Source organism: Dreissena polymorpha, chromosome 7 (assembly GCF_020536995.1).
Source record: "Dreissena polymorpha isolate Duluth1 chromosome 7, UMN_Dpol_1.0, whole genome shotgun sequence".
In the NCBI taxonomy this organism is placed as follows: domain Eukaryota; kingdom Metazoa; phylum Mollusca; class Bivalvia; order Myida; family Dreissenidae; genus Dreissena; species Dreissena polymorpha.
The window spans coordinates 20,113,604-20,135,132 of record NC_068361.1 but is presented as its reverse complement, the minus strand read 5'-3'; the positions used below and the strand labels follow the sequence as shown (position 1 = coordinate 20,135,132).

The window sequence follows — 21,529 nt, the reverse complement described above, 5'->3', positions numbered from 1 at the left end:
AATAATTGCATTCAAATTGTAACTATAGAGCTAAGTGTATGCAGTTTAGACTGTGATTTTAGAATTGCTACAAAATGGCTATTTTTTTAGTGGCGACAAAATTTAAACTATTCAACAATAGTTTGCGAAAGAAAATTAGAAACCTGCATGATACCTGTATTTATTAAATATTTTAATTGCGAATCAAGTATGTTGTTATGCTGTTACACATAATTATACATTGATAATAAATAAGAAGACAATTAGTGGTGTTAACGTTTCCCAACAGTAGAAATCATTCTTCTGATGAAGTCAGTGATATACAGACGAAAGCTCCAGGTATGGCTTTCAATACGTAGTGTGTGTTATTTGACAGTCTAAAACTTTAATTGGATTAAAAACAAATCCTGTCAAATTTGTCAATCAAAATTGATTTTACACATCACATGATTTTGAGTATGTTAAATCAGTGTACTGTATGCTAAATGCAACTGCTTTAGCAAGCTGTCAAGTTGAATTGAGACATTTGATGAAACAAACTGTTTCCTGGGTAGGACCAGTACTTAGTGTCTATATGACGTACCATAACGTCGAAAGAGTACAAGACCTACTAAGTAGAACGAGAAATGTACTTCGACGTACAATTTTCACCGACCCTTGAGTGTTAGCCAATCAGAGGACACCTTACGTCTGTTGCTTTTAGAGATTTTTGACATTGAACATTATTGTTATTATTATTTATACCGAATTATGCAACTATCGACCGCTTACTCATAGATATTGTGCGTATTAATTAAACATTATTATTATTATAATTTATACCAAATTATGCGACTATCGACCGCTAACTCATATATATTGTGCGTATTTATTGACCTGGCGTGGCGGAATTAACCCCTGACTTATGCTAGTTATGGTTATCACAAAATACGACCAACGGGAAGTTTATAATAAATTATTTATCCCATTAATGCTTGGTAACTGGTTACCGTTGGGAATTTCCTACACAGTAATGCGCTGGACAGTCGTGATACTCCGCCCCGCATGATCATTTCATACACACAATATGCTGAATAATTTTAATTTTAAAAAGGTAACAATTGAATCTTCCTCAAATTTGTATATAATCTATGTCAATGCATTAAATACTTGAAACTTCTATGTGTTGTTTTTTTTCCATTCTGATATTTTTATTCATTTTGTCCTAAACTAAAAAAAGAGATTTTAACGATTATTATGAATAAATCTGAAGGAAAAGCGGCTCAAGAGACTAGTGTTTTGATTGGCTGTTCAGAAAATGTGTACGTAGAAGTACAAACATGTATGTCGAAGTACAAATTGTACTCTGACGTACAAATATATTCTTCGAAGTGTATTTTATATTCATGTCGACGTACAATTATTGTACTTCGACGTACATTTCTCTTTTTAACGTGTAGGTCTTCTTGACTTTCAACCCAAATGGTACGCCATAGTATGTCTTTAGGGTTATTTAAAGAATGCTCCCACTTAAAGGATCAATACAGAGACCTCCCAGTGACTAAGCCAGTTAGCAGACACCCCATCCACTATACCACAGACACCGAACCAGCTATAAATTCCTGTGGCTAGAAATTTTTTTAAATAAATCAGATGCTAGATCTTTAAGCTTGGAACATGTAACTCGTTTTAAGATTGATTTTTTTGGATGCATTACTCAATTATTGCAACAATTATCATATTTTGAACACAATCATGTCCATATATTTATTACAAATACATGGTTATCAAAAAAAACTTAAAAAGCTTTTGCCCGTAAATTAGGTAGCACCTATAATCATATTATTTTGAACACAATCATGTCCATAACATATTATTAAAAATACATGGTTATCAAAAAAACTTAAAAAGCTTTTGCCCGTAAATAAGGTAGCACCTATAATCATATTAGCAAAAATGATCAAAATGTCGATGGTAATCAATTCAGATTTAAATCTGTACTTTTTATGTCCTTATTTTTTTGATAAACACTAAGAGTAGCCGTCGATGTTGACATTTGCTATGTCCACACAAAACGATGACGTCATTCGTCACTTGGATAGAGCGCACGCGCAATACATCTACCATCGACCGTAATAGGTGACCGACCGAAACAAGTGACTGGACGATACCTGAATTATTCAGTTTCCGTTTTTTTGCTCTTTTTCCCATTGCTCCTGAAGTTGGCAAACTGAGATAAATTAACCAAACAAACTGAAAATCGCTTTGATTTTAATCTGAACGTCTGCTTTTGGATATTTCTCGCCATGTGTCATTCCTGCTTTAGCCCGACACCGCAGTAATCGAATAGAGGTTAAATACCACTATGATATTTTGACGCTGCACATTTTGAAGATCAAGCTCAGAAGACAAACACGAATTTATCATTGACAACAGCAACAGAAAAATACAAACAACTTAAGTAGAGTCCTAACCTGTTGGTATTTGGCTGGCATTTAATGTTAAATCAAACAACAATTATTCTTTATTTAGCAGTGTCGTAGTCACGCTAGCTGAAGCATGACGAGGCAGCTGCCTCGAATTATATTTAAGGACGAAACATTACATTTTTAAATATTTCTCGGACAAAATTATTTCAGAAAAAAATGCAAGTTACTGCATAATCGGCGTTTCAAATGTGCACTTATAGCAACTTGTGCACTTTTTGTTGTGTTTTTGTAAAAGATACAACAAGATACAAACTTTTATTCTAAGTCAGTTTACAATAATAACAGTTCAAACATTTGCTATGCAGTCGACACTTCTTATCTGAATTATCGCTGCAAGAAATTCTCAGAAGCGTGATGGGTAAATTGTGTAAACAAAACTTTTTGGTATAAATATAATAGGTAGCACAACTATTAGGGCTCTGCTCGATTATATTTTTATCGAATGTAGTCCTTTTTAACAAGAAACAACTAATACCGGTAAGCAGTGACTATCGCATGTATTTGTAACTTATCTCAATGTAGATACAGATGATTTCTCCAGACACAAGCTAGACCTACATCCTACTCGTGTGAATCATAATACAATGTTGTAAGTACTTTTTCTTCGAACTTAGGCATGCTGCGTAGCTTAAGTTTGTATTGATTTTTTGAACGCCTGCGTTTAACGTGTTCAGTTCCGGTATTTTACAAAGCGCCGATGGTAAATCTTCAATAGAGTCTAAAGTTGTAGATAAAATTTCAAATAATTTTTCTATGATACATCAAATATTTTCTGCCTACACAATTATAATGCATTAATTGTATCAATCATTTTTTTAAAAACATCATAATATTAAAAGATCTCAACGATAAGTAGTATGAGTCTGAATTAATTTCATGACTTTAAAAACTTCTTTACCATTTCCATAATGAACTTAATGACGTAATGACGTCACACAACGTCAAGCAACCCGGAAGTTTAAAGACGTCATATCCTGACGTTCTTATGTCACTTTACGTCGTTTCTATGACGGGTAAATCAAGGAGACGAGGGAAATGCTGCTTTGTTTGTTGATGATTTAAATTTAAAAAATAATCAAAAATAATTTAATATTAAAATGGAGGACGATGGAAAACAAATGTCGCTGTACGGTAAAAGGATTTTAACCCCACAAGAACAAATGGGGTTGTGGAAAAACATAGTATGGGTAAGATCAGAATGAAAATCTGATGTCGGTTAATAGCTATTCATAGCTAATGTTTCTTTGTTACACATGTACCGACTTAAAATAAAATTTGATTTGATGATTTTATGATTTGTAAATGTTTTATTATAAGATCTGCTGCTTGAGAAACTGGGTTAGACAATATAATAAACACAATTAATTAGAAATGAAAATAACGAGGTGTTGATTAAAGATGGTCACATATCTCATAGTACACAGTATAAATGATATCAAACGTATACATATAAATATGTAGTTAATTTCCATAAAATCTTTTGCCATTTACACTCTTTGTAAATAACGATATTTTAATGAACACATATATACAATGCAGTATAAAGTTCTTCACACTTAAAATTATTGATAATCGACATTTTGTAGTAAAAAGTTTCGGTTGGATTTACGAAGCATCATCAATGGAAAAAGAGAGCTCAGTAAAAAAAAAACTTGATGTTTGTGTTGGCAACTTTTATTATAATTCTTATGTTCATTGTGTTTGTATGTGTATTAGTGTATGCTTTCCAGGTTATTCGGAAATCTTATTCGTACGTTAAAAATGACACATCTATTGTTTTCTTTCCGAAAATACAGAAAAGTATTAAACAATCGATGTTTCTCATTTCCACGCATATATTTTTTTATTTGTAGTAATTTTATATCATTGGGTATCGATACAATTATAAACAACGCCAAGCAATATTTTCGAATTACGGTCTCGTCGAAATACGATCTGACCTATACAAAAAAAACTTTATCGTCAAAACAATGAAAACACTTCAGTACCGTTAATTAGATTGTGAATCATAGTTCATATGCATAATGATATCATTCACAACGTTTTTTTTTAATGTTACACCTGCTGATATTTCCACGCTCCTTAAAGGGGGCTATTTAGAGTTGTAAAAATTGTTTAAATTACCGATTTTAAAGACCACTATATTCGGTGACACTTTATTTTATGAATACTTAATTTTATATTATTGTCATTTCCAAAATTTAATACTGTATCAGCGTCGATTTGCCCGTTTTGTGCAGCTTTCCTGACATCCATGTGGTATTGACAGTGCAAGTCTTATGAAATAAAAAGCCAAATTTGTTGTACATTTCGAAGTCGAATGAAGATTCAGATAAACACACATATTTACTAAAATAAAGTTCAATTATCAATCAATGAAATTGATACGTGGAATGTTTATTTGATAAATTGCATAGTCGCGAATAAAAAAATCAACCTAAAAAAGATATCTGGTCATTTGATAAGGGACAATTTTGGTAATTGTGTAGAACTTTAAGTGGTACCTTTTTGCTATTATGTATGTATTTAAAATTAATGCATTTGCAATAATGTCATTATTTGTTTTTTTTGGAAATAAAACATTTTCTAAGTAATGTAAATGAATCTGAAATGCATTCAAACACATTACATGTATTACGTCTTTTCTCATCCAGAGGACAAATAACATCAGCCGGAAGCATGGTACGGCGGTCAGTGAAGGTTCCCAAACCTGGCCTTCCGGTCTGCGATACTGGAGCCGGCACGAGCTAGACGACTTTATAGCAGACCGGAAGCACACCTTCCTGGGGGCTCGCATCCGACCCACTGTGGTACGTATACGCGTAATAAGTCGCCGTGACGTAGTGGATATGGTGTCCGCCTAACGACAGCGAGGTTACGGGCTCGTTCCTCCAATCTGAGAGCGTTTTTTATATCTCCCCAAATGACACCAAGTAGTGGTTCATCCCAGAAAACGGACTTGAAAGCGTTTCAATAAGCCTAAGGATTTTGATGAATTCGAGCAGAAATAAAAAGGTTGAAATTATAAGCGAGTGGATATTGGGCGGCGTGATTGCGATCGAGACAGCGGCGGAAGTGGTGGTATAGATTACGTTGCTGTTGGCGGTGGTGATGATGGTGGTAGAAGTTGTTTTAGAGTTTGTTGAAGAGATGGTGAGGATAATGGCGATAGATCTGGACTAATCGTGGTCGTAGTTTCGTAGATATGGGCTGGACGTGGTCGTAGTTTTGTTGGTTGATATAGATTTCAATTATAACGTACACAAAAAGATGATGAAAACAAGGGGTTGGTGGGTAATTATATGAAAATAATATTGTTTCTTACTCATGATTGTATAAGGTCAATTTTAAGAAATATTGGTAAATCATTTATTTTTAATAATGACTTAAAAAGCATACTAACGCCATTCGCTTTATTACTTTAAACGGTAATCTTATTAGAGATCTTTAATTTATTGGTTATCAAATATACAAAAGAACAGCTGCGACAGTTAGCCTTAAGCTTTATGAGCTTCACGTGTCAACGATTATTAAACCATTATTAAAATCAACTTCTAGATATTGTAATACTAAACCCGTTTTCGCAAAGCTTCTTAGATTACATAGAAGCCAAATTTCATACATTCAAAGGTTATTTTATGCGAAGGTATATTAACATTAACATGTTTTAAATAAAAAAGGTATACATTCATTGAATGCATTTCATTATGTTTGACATTGATACTTTTTTTCTTACAGATAATTTCACCTGAATTGTTCCCTTAAGTGTAGGTCATGTTAAGATTTCCAAACGAAGCTTTGTGATTCCGGCCCTTTACCAACTCCAGCATAGGCCTAACGACATTTTTTCACGTTTCGAATTAGGCTGACGTAATAACATATTACATAGTCTTTCCCATTTAAAAAAGTCTACGTCACGCCGCTTACGATATATTTAATAGTGTGCAGTGTTCTGACCGTATATACATATAAAGACAGACATCCTGACATTATATGTAGGCTGTTGTCGTGCCGCCTGACGACATGTAAGAATATTTGCTTTCGGCTTACGTTAAAACCCGATTAAAACGTTTTCATATGTTACTTAATCGTGCCTCGTATCGTCCATAAACGTGTGTGCATTGCTTTCTGTAGCCAGTATTTAAACCATTCAACGACATACTGCATATTTTGATACACCCTTATTGTATACCACCCCTTTCTATGTTTTACTGGCTGACGCCTTACCCCTATAGCAGATGTATTGATGTTCTATAACAGGTTGACGAAATGTCCCCTATATTGGATGTTTTTATGTTCTACAACGGGTTGACGTAATGTCCCCTATATCGGATATTCATAATCTACAACAGGTTGACGAAATGTCAACTGTATCGGCTGTTTTCATGTTCCACTACTGATTGAACATAGGGCCATATACATTGTTTTCATAATCTCATATAGGTTAACGTAACAACCCTCACCCTTAACGACAGATGTTTTCATGTTTATACATAGGCTGACGTCATACCCCCATACGAAAGATTTGTCAACCGCGGAGATGGCTATGACGCCAAGATGCATCGTGACGACCGGAAGAGCGTCAACAAGATCGGTTATTCCTTTCATGATGAGGTAAACAGCCTCTATTTCCGTCGACTTTGTGCACATCCTCCGTTTAGTAAATATGGGCATCGCTTTTGGAAAACGTGGTTTAATGCTTGTGCGTCAATTGCCGTCTAATATAAGCCTGTGTAGTCCACACAGGCTAAGCAGGGACGACAGTTTACACTCTTGTGTTGCTGTTTTTTCGTTCAAATGATTCTAAAATAAAATTTAGTCTAGGCAGAAAGTGTCGTCCCTGATTAGCACATGAGTAGTACACAGGCTAATCTGCGACTATACTTTATGAACATGCATTAAGCCTTGTTTTCCCAAGGCGAGACTCGTATATGTGCTGTCCAAAAGCGGTGTAATACATTAAGGGACCAATATAATTGTCTGTGTTGTTGAAATCTTTTCAAAGATTCCACGAACAGTTTATAGACAGAAAACCGACTTGAAACTGCTTTTGTACGTCAAAGATGCTCAATGCGCTCGAGCAAAACACCCCTCATATTTTTACACTAGGGAACAAAAGAACGGACAGAAACGAGTTTCAATTGTTCTATACTTTACTTTGCTAAGGTAGTATACATACGTTTATGATATAGTGAGATTAACATATTTCATTTAAATGACTAAAAGCCGTTTATTAGCCCATAAATGCCGTCGTCATTAAATGCTTTCTCATCAAACTCAACATCGTTTTTTATTTGCATATGATATACCGGTACACAACACTCATGTGAGCCAAATTATTAACATGACCTGACTACGGAATACCATTAGTGCCATTGTTGTTACACATTATAATCCAGAGGGAGACAATGCAATAGTAAGGTGGCGACAATGCGATAGTACGATGGCGACAATGCGATAGTACGATGGCGACAATGCGATAGTACAATGGCGACAATGCGATAGTACGATGGCGACAGTACGATAGTACGATGACGTCAATGCGATAGTCATATCGTACTGTCGCCATCGTATCATCACATTGTCGTCATCGTACTATCGCGTTATTGTTCTGTCGTAATCGTATTATTGAATTGTCGCCATAGTACTATCGCACTGTCGCCATCGTATTGTCGCACTATCGCATTGTCGTCATCGTTCTGTCGCATTGTCGTCTATCGCCTTCAGGTACACATGCGCACATCGTATTTTTTCCTAGATGGAACCACTTTTAAAAATACTTTACAATTCGGCATACAGTTTGTCACAGATCGGGTTTCAGTCTTATTTCATTATAACTTTAACCTATTTCATAGTACATCTTTATAAAGTCATCCATTTTGTTTCTTCAATAAGAATAGTTTGTGTACCGGAAGGCGATAGTCGACAATGCGATAGAACGATTGCGACAAAGCGACTATGCGATACTGCGGTAATGCGATGACGACAGTGCGACAATATGATGGCGACAGTGCGATAGTACGATGGCGACAATGCGTTAATACGATGACGACAGTACGATAACGCGATAGTACGATGGCGACAATGCGATGATGCGATGTCGACAGTACGATATGAATATAGCGTTGTCGCATTGTCGCCTTCGTACTATCGCCTTGTCGCAAAATCGTACTATCGCATTGTCGCCATCGTACTATCGCACTATCGCATTGCGTCCTCTGGATTTTAAAGTGCAACCCACGATGGCACTAACGGTATTCTGTACCTGACAAATAGTTTTGCTATTTAAAAGAGGGTTATATAGCAGCGCTTTGTCTTGGACGTCTTGTTTGAATGGTAAAGGGCTATCGGGTAGTTTTACCCTTTGTTATAAACAGGAAAATCAGCAACAATAATGTTAGAATCACAGTTGTATCGAATGGAAAAACACTTTGTACATTGTTGATAAAAGTAATTAGCAGAAAGTATGTTGTTGTTTTTTAACATTTAAGGAGCGGCAGCGAACAGTTCCATTGCTTACTGAGACAATAGTTTTTAATTAAATAACAAATTGGAATAGTTGAAACGAGAAATCAGGGGACATAATGCTTAATCTATATACATGTATATATAAAACATTTTAGGAGCGGCAACGCACTGTACCACTGTTGTCGTCATCTACATACGGGCACCGCCTGGGTCAGCCCCTCGAGCCATTTGCCCGTGGCCACGTGCGCGTTGAGAGGGCCGGCAAGGGGTTCTTACACACGAGGGGCACAGGGTTACCTCCCATTGAGGACATCTCGTTGAAATGCAAACTTTAGAAGTGTTTCCTTATTTATATTTTTTATTTGCATAATCATACTTGTTATAAAATGATTTTGATATTGAAACATGAATGTCAACGCAGATTTGTGAAAATTGTCAAATGTAATTATTTAATATGTTTCCCTTTAAATTAAATATTTGTTTCGCATTTAACGTTTCTTCTCAATGCGACGTTTCAATAGTTAAGCTAGTTAAATTAAGTCTTCGTTTCTTCAAACTGCTACGTGTCATTTCGTCTTCGATGTTGTGTTATGTAGTGGCTATCATGTCTATAATGGTTGTATGTAGCCGTTGTGAAAATCCACAAATACCTTGCATTTAACGAATTTTCCTAATTCCGCCACCTTTTAGAACACCAAATATAGCAGACACGTTAAGACGCCATTTTGTTTATATTTTGTACAGTAATACATTAAACATAAAACTGCAACACAGTTATACATCATCATAATAATAAGTGACGACGCTCGCTTTTTTAATTTTTCGTTTAAACGAAGTCTCTAGTATATATCCGGTCTATTCGGAAAGTGTCGTCCTTGATTAGGCCGTACGGACTGCAGCGCCATGCGATAATGGGTCTTCGGCCATAGCGGACTGCAGCGTCATGCGATAATGGGTCTGCAGCCATATACAGCCAACGTAGCTGCAGACTAGCATGTCAATTTCAATGCGGTCAGGAGCTACATCGACTGTTAAGGAGACCACGAATTCGTTTGTGACTTCAAAGCGGCAGCTCGCGATTAGCTAGCGTGTGTGACTTCAAAGCGGCAGCTCGCGATTAGCTAGCGGTAGGTTGTGCGATTGTTCAATCTGGTCTTCAGCTTTACTCGCCGCATATGGCATAAAACCCATCTTCGCACGTCATTTGATATGTTACACAATGTAAGCAATGAGGACACTACAATTGAACAGCTGGGCCCACCGTATTTTCTCAGAGATTAGCAGAGATTATCAGCTATGTTTAGCCAATCGATTTTGTTTTCTCTCGTGTATATTTACGGCTTAACACCAAATACATATGACAGATCGGTTCATTTCTTAATGTAATGAATGCACACTCGTATAAATAAACATGTATCATCATGAATGCATAAACACACGGCAAAGAGCTTTTTTGGAATTGTGTTGTTAGATAGTTGTGTTTTGGTCTTTACATGCCCTTTGCTTGCCGTTTACGCAAGCCAAGATTATTATAAGTAATGTGCCTTGATGGAATTGTTGTAAATGCATAACACAATTCAGTGAATCGATAACTACACCTTGACATATATAATTGCGACAACTTTAACGCCGTAATATGATTGCAGCGTTACAATGTAATTTGACTCAATGCAACATTGGACACATCACACTCCATCATTTGTCGATTCTTTTTCATAGGAACACGCAACAACAGCTGTCTGAATAACAAAAGAACGCCATAAAGTATTTAAGTATTTAACTGATGTAATTAATACTTGACATCATCTTTTTTTCATGACAAACAATGTTCATTACTCAATCAGCTCGATTACCGCAAGCAAGTCAGGAAACAAAAATGCACTAAATATGTATGAACAGACTAAAATAAATTGTCTTTTAAAGTAATCATAGGTTATTTTTGTTACTGTTGCTACATCAGGTGGGTCTATCACACAAAGTGAATTCCGGGCATTTATATCAGTAAATGCGTATTATGCAGTACAAGTGTATACCTAAAGGTTGTAAGTAATAATTTCTTCTCCAACAATTATTTTAAAAAAGCATTGTTTCATAATTTATCTCTTCACACAAAATGCATTCCCAGCTGAAATAATTTTTATGAACATGAAAACAATAGCAATTATTACAGGTAATATGTTGAAATATACACGATGTAACCATACAAGAGGTTAAATAATATGTATATAAAGAGAACTCACACGAACGTTAAGCCTGTTTGTTAACAAATGTTGACTCAAACAGTTAAACAATGATCAAATAATATTTAGATTCTCGCAAAGACACTTTGATCTATCATTTCATCTTTCATTTGGTGGAATATTAGAATAACCGTATATTGAAAAGTCCACACTGTACAAGTCTTTGATCACGTCAACAACATCTCTGCTGACGCCTTCATACGCTTTTCTTAACGCATTTTCTCGTTGAATTTTATGTTGTTCCGACGACAAAGTATACTTGAATATTTCCGCCAAAATTATATCGGATACTAGTGACGGATCCGAGCTGTTCCGAATGGATTCGAATGTGTCTTGCGGGTATCCTCGGTCCTCGCGAATATAGCCCTGTAAGTCACAATATATCAAATAAGTTCCTAATATAATTTCCGGAATTCGGATTGTGCCATCTATAGTCTCGCCCTTCTTTAATCAAGGGCGACACACGACACACGAAGCGATACACGATATTTTGCGCGACACACGAAGCGACACACGATATTTTGCGCGATACAAGAAGCGACGCGAGAGAATGTACCACGAAATATCGCCCTTGTGTAGATAGCCCTAAAGGCGATATATCGTGGTAAATGTCGCGTGTTGCTTCGTGTCGCATATATTATCCGAATCTCGTGTATCGCGGTCTAATTTCAGACCGCGATACACGACACACGAAGCGATACTCGATATTTTTCGCGATACACGAAGCGACACGCGATATTTGTACTGTTCAAATATCGCTGTAATAATATCGCCTGTCGACTCTCGCGTTTTTTAAACGGTGTTTCAGTAATTTTTAGCCATTTATTATCAATGTGGCTGTCCATGCTTGATGCTCATGCTTGATGACGTAAAAATATCCCCTTTTTGTCTCCCCTGATTTTTGAAAACGCGAGAGTCGACAAACGATATTATTACAGCGATATTTGAACAGTACAAATATCGTGTGTCGCGCAAAATATCGAGTATCGCTTCGTGTGTCGTGTTTCGCAGTCTGAAATTAGATCGCGATACACGATATTCGGATAATATGGGCGATATTTGAATAATAAAATATCGTGTATCGCGCAAAAAATCGTGTGTCGCCTCGTGTTTTGTGTGTCGCCCTTTGAACGCAAGACACGATATTTTGCGCGATACTAAAAGCGACACACGATATTCTGCGCGATACACGAAGCGACACACGATATTATGCGCGATACACGAAGCGACACACGATATTCTGCGCGATACACGAAGCGACACACGATATTCTGCGCGATACACGAAGCGACACACGATATTCTGCGCGATACACGAAGCGACACACGACATTCTGCGCGATACACGAAGCGATACACGATATTCTGCGCGATACACGAAGCGACACACGATTTTCTGCGCGATACACGAAGCGACACACGATATTCTGCGCGATACACGAAGCGACACGCGATATTTACCACGATATATTGCTCCTTAGGGCTACCTACACACAAGAGCGATATTTCGTGGTACATTCTCGCGCGTCGCTACGTGTATCGCGCAAAATATCGTGTGTCGCTCCGTGTGTCGCGCAAAATATCGTGTATCGCTTCCTGCGTCGTGTGTCGCCCTTTATGAAAGAAGGGCGAGATTACAGTTGGAACTTGCCGGATTCCGCAATATTTCAATGGTAAAGCGACAACTTTAGCGAGAATAAATGCACATTTGTTTACAAAGAGGCCCACATAACCATAAATTTTCTTAAAGAGCATTCTAAGCTGAATCGAATAAGGATATACAAAAAATCTGTTATGTACAAAGCAAAAAAGACCTCGACACTAATCAAAATCGACTGTTTATGATCAGGTTTGTGGGCCGTTTTCTAGTGGGATGTAACCTGTTTCACAGCAATGCTTTACTACAGTCTCTATTGCAATCATTTTTAAGTGATTAATAAGTAAACACCTGTGCTTACCTTATCACTATCTTCAAAATATAAAACCAGAACAACTGTCTTAACTGTACAGTATGCCTTCGAGTAAAATATGATGATTTTCTAAACGACGATTTAGTATAATTTAACCTGAATCTGGAAAGAGCGCCATATCCTCCGAGTGACCTCCAGCCATGGCATACACCGGCTAGTCTCGGGCGCAAAACTCCGCTCTAGAATTGTGGCCACAATCCCTGGCAAGGATGACTGAATCCGCTTGCCTTTCAGCGTATGCATGATGAAGTTGTATTTTTCTGACGAGACATTCAGCTTTTGCAATACGGCGCCGATGTCGTTTGTAAATGTTTCTTGTTTAACAATGTACTGAGCGTTAACCTCGCAAGATCCGCAAATAGAATAAATCGGTGCCCAGTGTTGATCTACAGATTTGCCTGCTTTCGCTTCGTTTAAAATCCATTGGAGAAATTCTTGAAAAGAAACATCAGTTGCGCACAGTGATTTGTTTTGCATGCCTAGGACAGCGTAGTTTGTGTTTATTCTAATGGGCAAGTATGACTTGTCGATGAAAGCCGAGTAAAGCCTAGAATATGGATCACGTGTCGGAAGAATTGTTGGAATTTTGGCACTCATCACGTACGTGAATGAGAAAGATAAAGTGTAACGACCGGCGTGTAGAGAACTGCGTTTCTTTTCCAAAAGCTTCTTGCCAAAATCGACTCCATTGTCAAGAGTTGTGAATAACAATGTCCAAAAAGTTGACCCAACTTTTGGCACCTTGCAATATGCGATATTGTAAATCTTAGAATGAAAAAACCGTCCGCGTTCCGTTCCCTTATAAAGTGCGTTGAGTAAAACGTCCTTGAAGCACGTTGTGTTTAAATGCATCGACCTCTGTTCAAGATCATTTAATTGACTGACCATAAAAGTGTCCTTGCTTATAAGAACACTGCTTTCTGAGTTTGTGTGAAAAAAACCACCCGGCGAGCCACCAGATGCGGTTGTGGATGGAGTAGGTGGTCTAGTGTTCTGAAATACGGCTGGTTGCGGTAACCGGAAATGCCACGGAGTTAGCGAAGCGCCGAGCGTCGGAAGTTGCAAAGACAAGGGGACGGGCGTTGACATTGTTAATGTGTCGTTTCCCGGTCGAGTGTCATTATGCTGGTGCAAGTCTCTCGCAACACCTGAAGAAAAACAAAATGATTTATTTCACTTCAGATTCAAAACTTAATGTTGAAAGTAAAACATACACTTTATTGTTTTAATGAAGCGGAAAAACTCAATCTGAAAATTTTGGCACCGATAACAGAAGATTGACATGAGGATCAGCATATCAAAATTTCATGAAGTGAAACCTCCGGTTTTAAATATTCTAAAGCAATACAAAAATAAGACCCAAAGCATTGACAGTTCTCGCATGGCACTTACTTAATTTGTAAAGCAAATCACAGTAAGTCGGGACCATTATTCTATACATTGATACCTACTGCAATTAGGTATACATTACAGTGATAAAACATACCCGGGGTAAGATATAACGACATCTGTCTTCCGGAAAGGGCGTAGAAGACCATAAGCAACAACGCCGCCCCAGTGGACAGTGGTTTCAAATACGGACGCACAACTGTTAGGATTCCCATTCTGTAAAGCAAACATTACATTATTGGTTATTACTTGGGGCTGACGAAGCCAAGGCGTAGTCCTTTTGTCTACGACGTCGGGTATATGTTTTACTACGAAGCATTGTGTCAATACACATGCCATCGAAGTACAGATTGGTGGAAAAAATGAGTTTTAAACAGGTAAGATTATGCTTTTCTAATAACAAAACTCTGAATTTAAGCACAATGACATTTCATAGGTCTGTTACATCAAATTATGTTCCAACATGTGTCTGGTTTATGCGGTTAAACATGATACCGCTGATTTATCAAATCGAAGTCAAGTTTCAATTTAACAAATGCAATAACGGTTTACAACTATGTTTAATTGACACAATTTTACAACTTCTAAATTGATCTATGCATCGTTAAGCCACTGGTGTGTTTAGAAATGTGTAGTGTGACCCAGTTATCAGGAATAAAGACTGAATAGTTTGATTAGGCATGACCATGTGTCTGACAGTATACATATATACGTATGAAACTTCGTTAAACTTCGTTGAGTAACCTATACATTATATTTGTAGTTCGTTTCACAACCAATACATACTCTGTGAAAAACCTATACATAAAGCGACTTGTAATTTCATTCGAAACAAAGCATTTGAATGATTAAAATATGTGTTCCTAACCTGTTTTGTACTTTAAAATGTTTATTGTATAGTGTATCAAAGTAACATGTAGTTTCATTTAAGTTAAGTTGCTGTAATTGGCTATTTTAACAGAATAACAACCTTATGCATTAATCAAATCAAAATATTACTATTTCAGCTCAAAATCAACGTAAAGGTTGCAACTACGCGCATATTTAATTAGTTTATTATTGAAGATAAGTACCTACCATTACTGGATGTTCAGTTCTCTAATCCATAAATACCAGAAAAGATAAAACTCGCCTGATTAAGTAGTGTATTGACAAAATGTTTCGTAGTAAAACATAAACCCGGTGTCGTAGACAAACGGACTACGCTTTGACCTCGTCAGCCTCCAGTGGTTATTGCTGTTGCCCTTGTGGTTGAATTCTTTCACGAATCTTTGGCATTTTCCACATGATAAAACACTTATGCACTTATGTATACATTTCTCAAATATTAGTGATTATATGTTGGTATTTTATGTGTATGTGTGTGTTTATTAATTTCGGCAGACAACAGTAAAATTGGACCTAATTATAACTGCTATAGTGCAACAACGAGCGATTACGAGACTCATAATTATTTATTGATGTACTTTTGTAGCGTAATTACGTTATTAATACAGCGATATTATCCAATAATTGAACCCACTAAACAAACGATAAAACAATACACAGAATCAGCGTGGGGGTTTCTGTAGATAACAAATATGGATTTTGGTTTATTCCATCGTGACCAGATTAAACAAATACACCACCTAAGCTAATTCCTTATGTAGCTTATGAAATCGATAATCTTTTGAAACTAAACATCTTTTGTTTGATGTTTGTACGAACGGGCATTGGAAGCTATTAACATTGGCTTCAAAACGTTTCTCGAGCATAATGTTTGACATCAAATATATTGTATATTGATCTTGTAAACATGTTATGACACTTATTAGAATATTTTGCTTAACGTCTTTGTAGATGCTTTATTTATGGTTAAATTATTTATTGAATATAACTCAAAAATAATTGTTCTTTAATCAAGTATAGGGAGAAGTAACAGTTTATGTATACATGTGTTAACTTTAAAATTCCTTATGTAGGTAAATAAAATTATTCTCTGACGAAAAAGGAACAGATTGATGATTGCTCGGAAATTAAAGGAGCAATTTTACGACGTCAATCTCAGTATATAGACGTTCAGAAGGATGAAAATGTTTTTGATAAGTGTTTGCATATCAAACAAACTGCAAAAATTAATTGTGAATATCAATCTTCTGTACAGTAGAATTAACAAGAATATCAGTAAAACTGATGGATGCTCCCCGATGGTGCTTTGTCGATATATGGGTAAATTGGGTGGAAAAAAAAAGTGTGACATTGAGAAAATCTATTTTTAGCCTTGGTGACCTTGACCTCACCTCAAAAGGTTGAGGTCCATGCAAGGTACCTAAATGCCAAATATCAAGAGATCGGTAAAATATTGAAGGCGCTATGAGAAACTGTACAAAAAAGTGTGACGGAAGGAAGAACGGAAGTACAAACTGGCAACTATATGCTCCCCATATATATATATATATATATATATATATATATATATATATATATATATATATATATATATATATATATATATATATATATATATATATATATATATATATATATATATATACGGGGAGCATAAAAATGCATGTGTGCGCATAAAGTTTTTGAATGTAATATTTTCAGCTTCTTTTCCTTCATAATTGTGACCAAGTAGATGTAACGTATCTTTCATACGATATGTGAAGACTAAGATTTGTGAAAGAAAAACGACCTAACGAACCTAAATAGCCGACGATAATCGTCCCTAAACGCAGTTGACAGATGGTGCGATGACAAACTCAGAGATTTGTTACAATATCATACAGTGGTGAGGAAATCAGTGTATTCTATACGAATTGAAAAGACATATGAATAAAACGTCGAATGCGAAAGGCCAGCTGTTCAACTGACGTGAACTAGAATGAAAGACTGTAGTTCATTTACATTTAAAAAAACGTGCAGAGAACACTGTAACGATTCTAATATGACTAAACAATAAATATTGCAATACCTATGAAACTATATAATCTAGGTTTCAAAACAATTTAATTGGGCATAATTTGCGTATGAATCTATACGTGTAGAAGCGATAAAAATTATCTCGTCGAAATAAACAGATTACATCTTAAAGGAATCCTTCAACTTTTATACATAAATAAATAATTGAAATTGTTAGTTTCAATAAAAAAAAATCGCAATAATAAATTTACAAAAAAGCTCGTATTGTTTGTGCTAATCAAAAATGTCATTATACATTGAAAACAAATGTTCTACCGACTCACTCTTAACTCTGAAATGCTATTGTATAGACTTGTATTTGTATAATTATAACAAACACAAACCAAAGCTCATGTGAGGCAAGTAAGCAAAATTCTTAGATAAATTATATTTAATTTCTTGCAGTCGTAATAAAGACATTTTTGAAAAATAGTGATTAACAAAATGAAAAGTATTGCCTATATGTTTTTTATTTCGCATACCGGTAATCATAAGGAGTCAAGCAATACAAGTGATCAGAAATGATCAGTGTTTAACGCCCAATTTAAGTTAAAAAAATGAAGCTTTATGAAATCCTGACCAAAACACTTTTAGATCCATGCGTGCTGCACACTCATATTGCACAACCCTCACTCATCGTCTATTAATTATTCATTTGAATAGCTAATTTGTAAATAATTAAACCACACCAAGAGTTACATCATCGCGTGTAAAGTACAACAAAAAATAAACACAAACATCGGTTCCTGAGTTTTATATCGTGTGTTTCTACGTCCATCTTTATCCGAACAATACTACGTAGAATCGTATTCGCCCCTTTACGCAGCAATTATAGTATGTTCTCGTTCTTCCATGTTCGCTTTAATTGGAGATGTATAGTGGTTCTGGTATTGGAGGGTTTGTGACACTGTTGCGCTTAAGCAGAACATTCTCAATAACAGAAAACATGCAAAGGCTCTTCTCATGCAGAGGCGTAGCGACGGGGGGGGGGGGGCACTTTGCCCTGGGCGCCAACATAAGTGGGGCGCCCGAAGAAGACTCATTGTATTCGTGTTGGACTTAAAATTTTAAGGTCCTTGCCTCTCAAAATTTGGCATTACGAGGCCATAATGAAAGTTTGACAGATGAAGATGCAACAAATGCTGGACATTTTCTGTCTCTTGTAAAACTCGTTGCTTAGTTTGACCCAGTTTAGGAAAACCACCTAAAGCATGCAACAGAAAATCCAAGGTCAGTCTCCTACCTTTCACCAGAAATCCAAAATGAATTTCTCAGCATTCTAAGCATCTACTGTCAGGAATCAGTTGTTGAATGATATCAGAAAAACAAATATTATTGTATTTTACTGGACTCAAGTCCCGATCTCGGACACAAAGAGCAGTTGTCTGAAGTTATCCGGTTTGTCGATGTCGATTTTGTGAGCAAGAAAGTCACGATAAAAGAGTCTGAGTCATTCCTGGTATATATTGAGATTCATGCAAAAGATGCAGCTTCTTTAGAAAGAGTCATCGTTAGGGAACTGGAATGTGACAACTTACCTCTTGATGATTGTAGATCGCAATGTTACGATAAAGCAGGGGTGATGACGGGTCATATATCTGGTCTTCAACAAAGAATATGTGCAAGAAATCCATGGGCAGTGTTCGTTAATTGTGACAATCATAGTTTGAACTTGGCCGGATTCCTTTCCATCAACACCTTTGGAACTTATATCTTTCATTGTGTCGTATGGTGATGATGTCTTTCCCAATTTGCGTATTGCTCTGCAAATTCTTTTAACAATCGCGGTGTCAATAGACAGTTGCGAGCGTTCCTTCAGCAAGCTGAAGCTCATTCTCTCATACCTAAGGGCATCAATGGGAAAATATCGTCTCTGTGATCTCGCACATCTCAGTATAGAGAAGGAAACGGTTGAAAAAATAGACTTTGATGCTATCATTGACAAGTTTGCGGGCATGAAGGCTAGACAAAATAATTTTATAAGTATGAAGAATTTTGGTATGGGCGCATTGGGTGGCTGTTGATAAAGATTAACCGGCAATATTATATTGTTTCCAATTGGTCTTCCTTTTCTGTTTGTTTTTTTAGCTCACCTGAGCACAACCTGCTCATGGTGAGCTTTTGTGATCGCATTTGTCCGTCGTGCGACGTTCGTTGTCATCATTTGTCTTGTTTGGTGATAGTGGTATTATTTCATGTTGCGTATCGACATAAGTGCTCTTATTTTTCAATGCAATCGAATACTGTACTCCAATGTTTCACAGGGAGAAGGGGCGCACACTTTAAACATTGTCCCCAGGCGCCGAATAATGTCGCTACGCCTCTGTTCTCATGCAACACTTGTTTATGCTATTTTCTTTAAATGGCTCTACTTTAAATTTCGCACATTGTTGTTTGATAATATTTTCTACGAAAAAGCATGAAAATAACCATTCATGAGGCTCTGACTCTTCTTGACTACGTGCGGGTGTGTTTTACCAGTGCTGTACGCCAATATTTGAGCACAATAACAATATGGAAGTTTCATTTCATATAATTGTTTTCTTATGGCATTATGATCGGAACAACATGTTTTTATCTTTGATCATTTATTGCGTGTGTAGTAATCTATCCATTAATAAGCCATGTACAATGTTTTTAACACAACCTCGTACCGTACTTTTAACATATACATTACACAAAACACCCTGTACATAAGTATATTGTGTTGGGTCATCAAAGTTACTCCCATCAACATTTTATACAACATTTCCGTGAATAATTGAGCATAAGTTTAAAGACACGACCTTCAACCCTATGTAGAATACGGAACTTGAATCGACCGCTTTCGGGAATTTAAGACTATTCCATCGGCATTCGGCTGATATTTTGAGAACCCGATGAGAGAAATGCATGAATACGTAATCAAAGCTATACGTTGCCACACAAGGTACTGAGTAACGGAGAATGGATACTTATGTACTTCATATTCGATTAAGATTTACTGGTGAATGGCTTTCACTTAAAATAAATATTTGTAGCTTGTCATTTTATGACTTTTTCAGTGATGTGGCTCGCGTGAAGATAATTGATCGAATCCCGAATAAAATCATTGGAAAATATTAAACTACGATTGATTTGCTTATATGCTAAATTTTGACGAAACCCATGGATAATCAAGAAATTATTAGCAATGAAAGTGTTGGTTTAGACATGCCTTAAATGAAGATTTAATCCGGATCTTTCCAACTTAGGAAATCAAATATATTATAATATAATATGTAGGTACAAATAACTCTGACCCGATGTATGAAGTATGGCATAATTTTTTAGCTGGTATAGAATGTAATTTTGAGAGGCCTCTTAATGGGTCACCTTGAATTGTATATAAAGATGTATGGGGTTTTCCAAATTCTAGTACGCTGCTAGAAAAAATATATTGGTGTCTAATAAACCATATGTTTCAAACTGATATCATTACTTCTTATCGATGAATAAGGAGCTAGAAAACGTTAGGCCGTCTTCTTGATACGATATTTGATTGTTTGTGTATGAAGCCCCTTGATACAAAAACTGTAGATAATAAATAAAGCTGTGTGTTATTCAACTTAAGTTTAAAGAGATTAATAAAAGCTCAATAAATCAGATTCAATGCGTGAAACATATATCACACAAAACTTTCTTCCAACTTAAGTTTTCTTTTAACTCTCTTAGAAGCGAATATTGTTATAGAAAGCTTTCTCAAAACTAAACTTTTGAGTGAGACACGTCATTAATTGCGTAATCAATTGAATGAAAAGAAAAGTACGGAAAGCTGGTTCTGTTATAAATTGTAGAGAAAGAACAAAATAGTATGATATGTAATATAAACGATTAAACACGGTTGGGCTGGGCCGAACGTCTTCAATCGGCCCTAGCCGCATAATGGCCCTCGGGTCGATATGTCGGCAGCGGGCAAATTATAGACGTCCGGCCCAGCTCTGTCGTATGTTATTGTCTAAATACAAAGTTTTCCCCTAGCTAAACTGTTATTTAATTATTATAATGCTTTTCGGTTCGATTTGACTTAGACATTGCTACACTTGCACTTGTGA

At 36.2% G+C, this 21,529-nt stretch overlaps 1 protein-coding gene across 2 annotated transcripts; it reads left to right on the top strand.

Moving 5' to 3' along the window:
- Positions 1-3,451: 3,451 nt before the first annotated feature.
- On the top strand, positions 3,452-9,402 carry LOC127838694 (uncharacterized protein C5orf49-like). Of its 2 annotated transcripts, none has more exons than XM_052366576.1 (4): positions 3,452-3,634; positions 5,102-5,257; positions 6,945-7,061; positions 9,071-9,402. In XM_052366576.1, the coding sequence occupies exons 1-4, from the start codon at positions 3,545-3,547 to the stop codon at positions 9,248-9,250; spliced, it is 543 nt and encodes a 180-aa protein (XP_052222536.1). In that variant the 5' UTR covers positions 3,452-3,544; the 3' UTR covers positions 9,251-9,402. The 2 variants fall into 2 exon arrangements, with proteins under 2 accessions (XP_052222536.1, XP_052222537.1); XM_052366577.1 differs by having other exon boundaries at positions 3,540-3,578.
- Positions 9,403-21,529: the final 12,127 nt, after the last annotated feature.